This window comes from Catharus ustulatus, chromosome 4 (genome assembly GCF_009819885.2).
Source record: "Catharus ustulatus isolate bCatUst1 chromosome 4, bCatUst1.pri.v2, whole genome shotgun sequence".
Lineage (NCBI taxonomy): Eukaryota > Metazoa > Chordata > Aves > Passeriformes > Turdidae > Catharus > Catharus ustulatus.
The window spans coordinates 63,222,072-63,228,886 of NC_046224.1; the positions used below are offsets into that span (position 1 = coordinate 63,222,072).

General features: G+C 49.3%; 1 protein-coding gene across 1 annotated transcript; it reads right to left on the bottom strand.

The window, feature by feature from the left end:
• Positions 1 to 3,603: 3,603 nt before the first annotated feature.
• LOC122149390 (inositol 1,4,5-trisphosphate receptor-interacting protein-like 1) lies at positions 3,604 to 5,271 on the bottom strand. The gene has a single exon (XM_042779208.1). It carries the CDS (start codon positions 5,269 to 5,271, stop codon positions 3,604 to 3,606), a length of 1,668 nt encoding a protein of 555 aa, XP_042635142.1.
• Positions 5,272 to 6,815: the final 1,544 nt, after the last annotated feature.

Genomic DNA, 6,815 nt, shown 5'->3' on the forward strand with positions numbered 1-6,815 from the left:
GAGAAAAAGTTCTGCAGTCCCTTGTTGGAGCTAACTGTACTTTGGGATTTTTTTCCCCCTGTCCAGTACGTTGTGGAGTGCCATTCTACAGCTTTTGTCATCCAACAACTCTGTGTTTACTGAGATCAACTCACTTGTGCACTTGCTGTCTTCAGCATCAACCCTTCCAAGAGCAGCAGCCTCCCAGCCCCTTCTTCAGACACCACTGGTGTTACTGCTCCCTCTCAATTGCTGTCACATGCAAATCCATCCAGAGATGCTGAGAAATCAAATGTGTACCCTTCAAATTGGCCTTTCTGTACTGAGGATGGCCGAGTAGTTTCTATTTTCCCCGAAAAAAAAAAATTTCCCTTTCAAAAAGATTTTTGACCAGGCATTTAACTACCCTTAAACAAGATATATTTTATCCTTATCAGTCACCCTCCTTTCATGGAGGAGAGGTGGTTGAAAATTGCAAACATCAGTTCCCATTAACTAAACACTAGGCCCATGAAGGAAACAGACAATTAGAAGGATAACTTTTTCTTCATGGAAAAGAAGTGGAGGAGCAGAGAAAAAAAATACAGAAAGTAGACAAAGCAAAGAAAAATTGAAGCAAAGAAAAAATTAAAGCAATTTTGCATGATTTTATGTTAATTTTCCTTTAATAGGCAAAGATAGCATTTAATAGGAAGTTTCCCACAAGAAGCCTTTCACTAAAAACAGTCCCATTTCTCTTACTAAATGATTACACGTAAATAGGCTTTGTTTTCTTTAAACTAGTTTATTTATTTGTGATCGAAGAGTTTAGTTTGGTATTCTCAATTAAACTGGCTTACGGCTTCATTCTTTTGTGCTTCACAGCTCTGGAATTAACGGATCTAAAAATCAAATTACAACGTGAGAACCACAGAAAAATTTATCCTAGCAAGAAACTGAACCAACCAATTGACATGCACTCATAAATACGAGAATATCCTTCCACCTTTGCAATAAAACGGCAGTGTTGCCTATTACCACCTGTAAAAGGTGCACTTTGCTTCCAGGCTTGCTGCTTTTTCTGAAGCATGAGCATGACAGCATCTGCTTGCTTCCCAACCCCTTGTGTACCAGGCCTCTGAGAGAGCGTTCCTTTCTTCTGCTCCAGAAAAAGTTTCCCAGCACCATGGCAAGGTGGTCTGCATTGGAAAGATGCATTTTGTGTGACCAGTTCCAGATAGGTTGGTCTGTCTATTTGCGTATAAACTGCCACAGAGACTGCAGTGATGAACCACTGCCAAAGAGTCACAGGCTGGTGCTGTTGGCCTTCCCCCTGATTCCTGCCCATCAATCCTCAGCCCATCAGCCCCATCACTAAGCTCTAGACAGTTGGAACCCCCTGACACAGATGGTGACCCCAGCAGCACTCCATCCTTGCCTGTCCCTGCTGCAAGGTTACAGATACATAAAACAGAGGGTGCTTATTGGAGAGAGTCATAGGGCAGGCAGTTTGGGAAGTCTGTACCTTCCGAGTACCTCAGGCAGTGGGGGAAGGAAGAGGATGATGCAAATGGGAATCAAGATAAAAAAGGAGTCGGCACCCTTGTCGTGGTTCCCAGCAATTGGAGACAGCCCATGGTAAATGTCCCATGGTCTCTCCCTTAATTTGCATGACATTTCAGGACTCCCCTTGGTCATTTCCAGACATAAACCTCTTGTGTAGAGAAAGTTTTTCCTCACAGGGAGACACCCTAATCCTTCATGGACCATTGTCAAGCTCTTCCCTGGTCTCTCGCACATCAAGAAGCCCGTGCCTCGCTGCTGCTCGGATCTCCCAGGGCTCTCTCTCTGCCGGCCACACTCCAGAGCTCCCAGCTCCAGCTGGCAGGGCCTCAGCGCCCTGTGCCCTGTGCCCCGACGGCCACACCAGGCCCTGCTTGCTGCCCTCATGGTGGCCCTGCTGGCCCCAGGGCTCTGCAGGGGCTCTGCGGGGGCACCTTCCTGCGGCCTTTCAGCCCCTGCCAGGCCCAGCCCAGACCTGCCCAGGGCTGTGTCCGAGGGCCTGCAGGGACAGCACCAGGCCCAGCGGCTTCCACTGACCCAGGGCGGCCTTAGGCTGCCCATGGGCAACAAATTCTGGGCTCTGAGGCTGCTGAGGGCCTGGCCCACGCTGCCCACAGCAGCTGTGGCTGCCCCAGCCCCGGCAGTGATCCCAGGGGCCAGGCTGGACGGGGCTTGGAGCAACCTTTGTTCTAGTTCAAGGACACTGTACACAGGCCCAGACTCACAACCTGTGAGATTTACCAATATCATCAGTCTCTCTGAGATCATTTAACTCTTGCACCATGCAGATTCTGGAATATTGTAGTTTATTGAATCAAGAGCAAAGCAGTTTCCAGTTGGCCACACATACATGCACTACCTCTAGAGCGTAATTATGTGTCTCCAACAGAGACTGATACAACCTACAGCTTTACTTGCACAGTAAAAACATATATATATGTTATATATAAATCTAGACATTATGTATAAGTATACCTATTTTATGATAATCTTTCCAGATATAAATACGCTAAGAGCACTACTATGTCACGACAGATAGTGACACTAAGTCCCACATTGAATGATTTAAAAATAATTTCTTATACAATTTTTATAACCTATTTTTATCATGATATAATATTTACAAGTTTCATATCTCTGATTTTACTTATATCACTATATTGGTTTGTTCTATTTTACTATTTTATCTAGTCATTGATAAGCTTTACAGTACATCATATGTGTACTCTAGGTATATATATACATACGAAAAATAAAAATCTAGTTTCTTATGTAGACCTGATTTCAAGTCAGCTCCAACATGGGTGGGACAATGCTGACCTACTTGTTTCCTATCCAATGATAAAGAGAAACTCCGTCCATCAACTGATCCTGGGCATTGCCCAGAGATTCTGGACTCTCCCTCACCAGAGAGAGTCACGAACCATCAGAATGCAAGCTCTTGCAATGCACAGCAGGAAGACCCTGCTGAAGAAGCCCACGACCAGATGATCACCCTGCTGTTCCTTTCAAACATTCCCTCCTCTGGATTTGGAAATCGATATCTTTGCACCCAGTGAAGCTCTGCGAGGGAAAATGGACTCCAAGAAAGAGGTGGGGGCAGTCAAAATCCTGGTGGTGATGGGGCTGTCTCTCACAAGTCCTCTAGGAATGGCTCCTTCAGCTACATCAGCTGTGACTCCCCAAGTACACACTTCCTCTATAGGAAATTTGTGGTAGCAATTGCCACTGCTGGTGTGCAGCACCTTCTCCATGTCCTGGACCCTCAGCTCTGTGTCACCTCCTCGCCGGGCTGCAGATTCTCCACACAGAGCCCAGAGAGCAAAAAAAGGAATAACAGAATTTCCTCTTGCACGCTCCTTGGTCTTTGTAGCCAGATTGATCATGTCTGGATGCAGTGCTGGGGAGAATGTTGACATGACTCTGCTCTTGCTGCTGCTGCTGCTGACACAGTCCTGCTACGCTGCATTTGCCCTTCCCTCTCTAACCCACATTCTGGCCTCTTCCCCCATGGACTGGCAGGTTGTTCTCAGACTCCAGGTGTGAGCCCCACAAGCACCGCTCATTGCAGGAGAACCTCTTTCACTCTTCATTGTTAATGATCCGTTTGAGCCACCAGTACAGATCCGTGTACTGACTCATAGCCTGGGAGTAGGCAACGGGATCCCTCTCCAGGTCATGGAAGAGGTTGCACAAGCTGGCCGTTAGGATCTCTGCAGGCAAATTGATCACCTCAGGAAGCCTCCGGTTGCCCAAAATGAAGTGGTTGAGGCGTCTCGCTTGCACACATGCACGAAGGCCCTCGCTGATGTCCAGCAGTCGCCTCACAAAATGTCTCCTGCGCCACTTGGACACAGGAACAACGCTCAGGAGGTGCATGACAATGGTCTTGATGGTGTATGTGGAGAAGCCTAAGCCCAGCTGCAGACAGGTGAAGAACTGCAGGCATTTCAGGTGCAGGCTGTCATGTGGGGCCCGGAAGGCGATGTAGTGAAAGAATTTAACCTCTGCCACGGCGTAGCTCTCTGGCCAGATGGTGCTTGAGGTGTAGGCTTCTCTGGGCTCACTGCTTACAAATATGTCTGAGTCTCCCTGCCGCACCCCAAAGAGCATCTCAATGCGGATGCTTCCTCTGCCATCGGTCACCTTGAATTGGCAGGAGCGCCTGGAGGGCAGCGGCACTAAATGCCAGTTGTGGGACTGGTGCAAAGCCGGCCAGACTGCCCTCACCAGCTGGTAGAACCAGCGGCTAGTTTTGTGCACGTCGAGGTAGGAGTCGGTGCAGAGCGTTTCAAGGAGGCTGGGATCCTGATTCCTGCTCAGCTCCTCCTCGGGGTGGTGCAGGAAGCACAGCATGTTCTTACCCTGCTGTGCACTGCCGCAGGTGCACTCCTGCTGCACGCGCACCCGGAAATTCCGCACTTGCCTCTGCCCTGCAGTGTCCAGCTCCAGGTGGAAGCTGTGCCCTCGGGGAGGAGTCATGGGTACCAGCACCTGGTACACAGCATCCTGTTCACGGGGACTCCAACCTTCAAATTCACTGCCCACCCCAATGGCTTCTTGCAGGACTGGGTAGAAGCTGTCGGACAAGACGCGCCGAAAGTAAATTGCAAAACTGTCCATGAGGTGATTTGTCGTGAGGCATCCTCTCGGCAGGTCCTGCACAGGCCACTGGATGCGCTCCATTACCATTCTTCCAATGTTATCGGCAAGATCATCCTCATCAGATTCATTTCCAGAATCACCATCTTCGTTTGCAGCAGCATTGTTGCCTTCCTGGGCATTGACATCATCATTCATGTCTTCCTCCCCATGCACAACATTGTCTTCATCTCCCTCTTCTCCTGCATTTCCCACACCGATGTCTTCATTTCCAGCACCTCCTTCGTTTTCACCCACATTTCTGACATCCTCTTCATTTCCACCGTTGTTTTCTTCTTGAGGAACCTCTCTCCTCATGCTCCTTTTCCTCCACATATTCCACAGGACCAAGGGTACAAGCAGGAGCCCAGCAATAGCCCAGAGCTGCCAGGGCTGTAAGGCAGAGCAGAGCAGGTCTTCCCAGCCCCAGACACCCTGCGTCAGGACCAGCTGCTCCAACTCCTGCTCCAGCCGCATCTTCACCTCTTCCTGGAGCTTGGCACGTGCTTCCATTTGTAGACGAGTAGCCTCATCAAAACCATCACCCACGGGCTGTGGGTACTGGAGAACACTTTGCAAGAGCAAGAACCACAGGACCCAGGAATCCATGGTCTGCAGGAGAATGGAGAGAAGGCTTTGAGTGGTACTGGGAGAGAGGCAGCTGGCACTGGGGATGGCAGGGACACCAATGCCAGGGCTCTGGGGGCAGGAACAACAAGGCCCCGCAGCTGGCAAGCAGCGAGGCCTGTCCCTCTGTCCCAGGAGCAGCATTAGCAGCAGCACAGTGCCCTGCCCAAGGCTCTCCCATCAGGAGTTGTCCCTGCATGAAGGGGGAAAACCCAGCCCCAGGCACAGCCTTTCTGTGCCAGCCCTTGTCCCCAGCCCGACCTCCCCACCACGTGTGCACTCACCACTTGCCCAAGCAATACAGGGCCAGTGTTACCTGCTGGGGCCTTTTACAGCTGCCCCCATTGTGACATGTCCCCCATGTCACACATGTGTCACAGTACAGCACAGCCAGGCCGGCCCCGCCCTTTGTCCTCAGCTCAGGTCAGCCAGTGAGAGAGGCCCTGGTGTGCTTAGAAATTCAGTGTAACTTGTAAAAATGGTAAATGGGGAAGAAGGTACAGTAACCCTTCTTCTGCTAAAACCTGCTATTGGCATAAGATTCATGAGCAACTGTGAAGAAACCTGCCTTAGCCCTAACCAATGCACACCTGCCTTGCAGAAAATCTGTGCTGATCAGCTCCCTGGCATTTCTGAAGTCCTTCAGGGACCTCAGTGAAAAAAAAATAAACAGAATTGAAGAAAAGGACTTGGTATATAAAGTTCTTGTTCTTGGGAAGCACCAAACACATATAAATGACAATGGGGAGCTTGGCAGTGGTTAAACACTCGCGGGGAGTCCTCCATGCTTGCCGTTTGGATCATGAAAACAAAGCTTGGAGATAGGAGAGTGCATGAACACACTTTAATAGAAGAGGGGGATCTGTGAGGTGAGGCTTGGTGGCTGCCCCAGCACGGCTGGAAAATGGGCCTCGTACCATGCCAGGAGCTGCTGCGTGGCCCAGAAAAAGGAGAATATTGCTCAGTAATTAAGAGGTGGCTCTCAGTCCACATGTAGGATTTAGCCTGGTGGGGGAAGCTCTTGGAGTCCCACTGGTTGTAAAGTGGCCCAGAGAAAAAGTTCTGCAGTCCCTTGTTGGAGCTAACTGTACTTTGGGATTTTTTTCCCCCTGTCCAGTACGTTGTGGAGTGCCATTCTACAGCTTTTGTCATCCAACAACTCTGTGTTTACTGAGATCAACTCACTTGTGCACTTGCTGTCTTCAGCATCAACCCTTCCAAGAGCAGCAGCCTCCCAGCCCCTTCTTCAGACACCACTGGTGTTACTGCTCCCTCTCAATTGCTGTCACATGCAAATCCATCCAGAGATGCTGAGAAATCAAATGTGTACCCTTCAAATTGGCCTTTCTGTACTGAGGATGGCCGAGTAGTTTCTATTTTCCCCGAAAAAAAAAAAATTTCCCTTTCAAAAAGATTTTTGACCAGGCATTTAACTACCCTTAAACAAGATATATTTTATCCTTATCAGTCACCCTCCTTTCATGGAGGAGAGGTGGTTGAAAATTGCAAACGTCAGTTCCCATTAA

What these genes read in the sequence shown, in the direction of transcription:
- LOC122149390 (XM_042779208.1), bottom strand. Translation starts at nt 5,271, where the DNA reads ATGGATTCCTGGGTCCTGTGGTTCTTGCTCTTGCAAAGTGTTCTCCAG.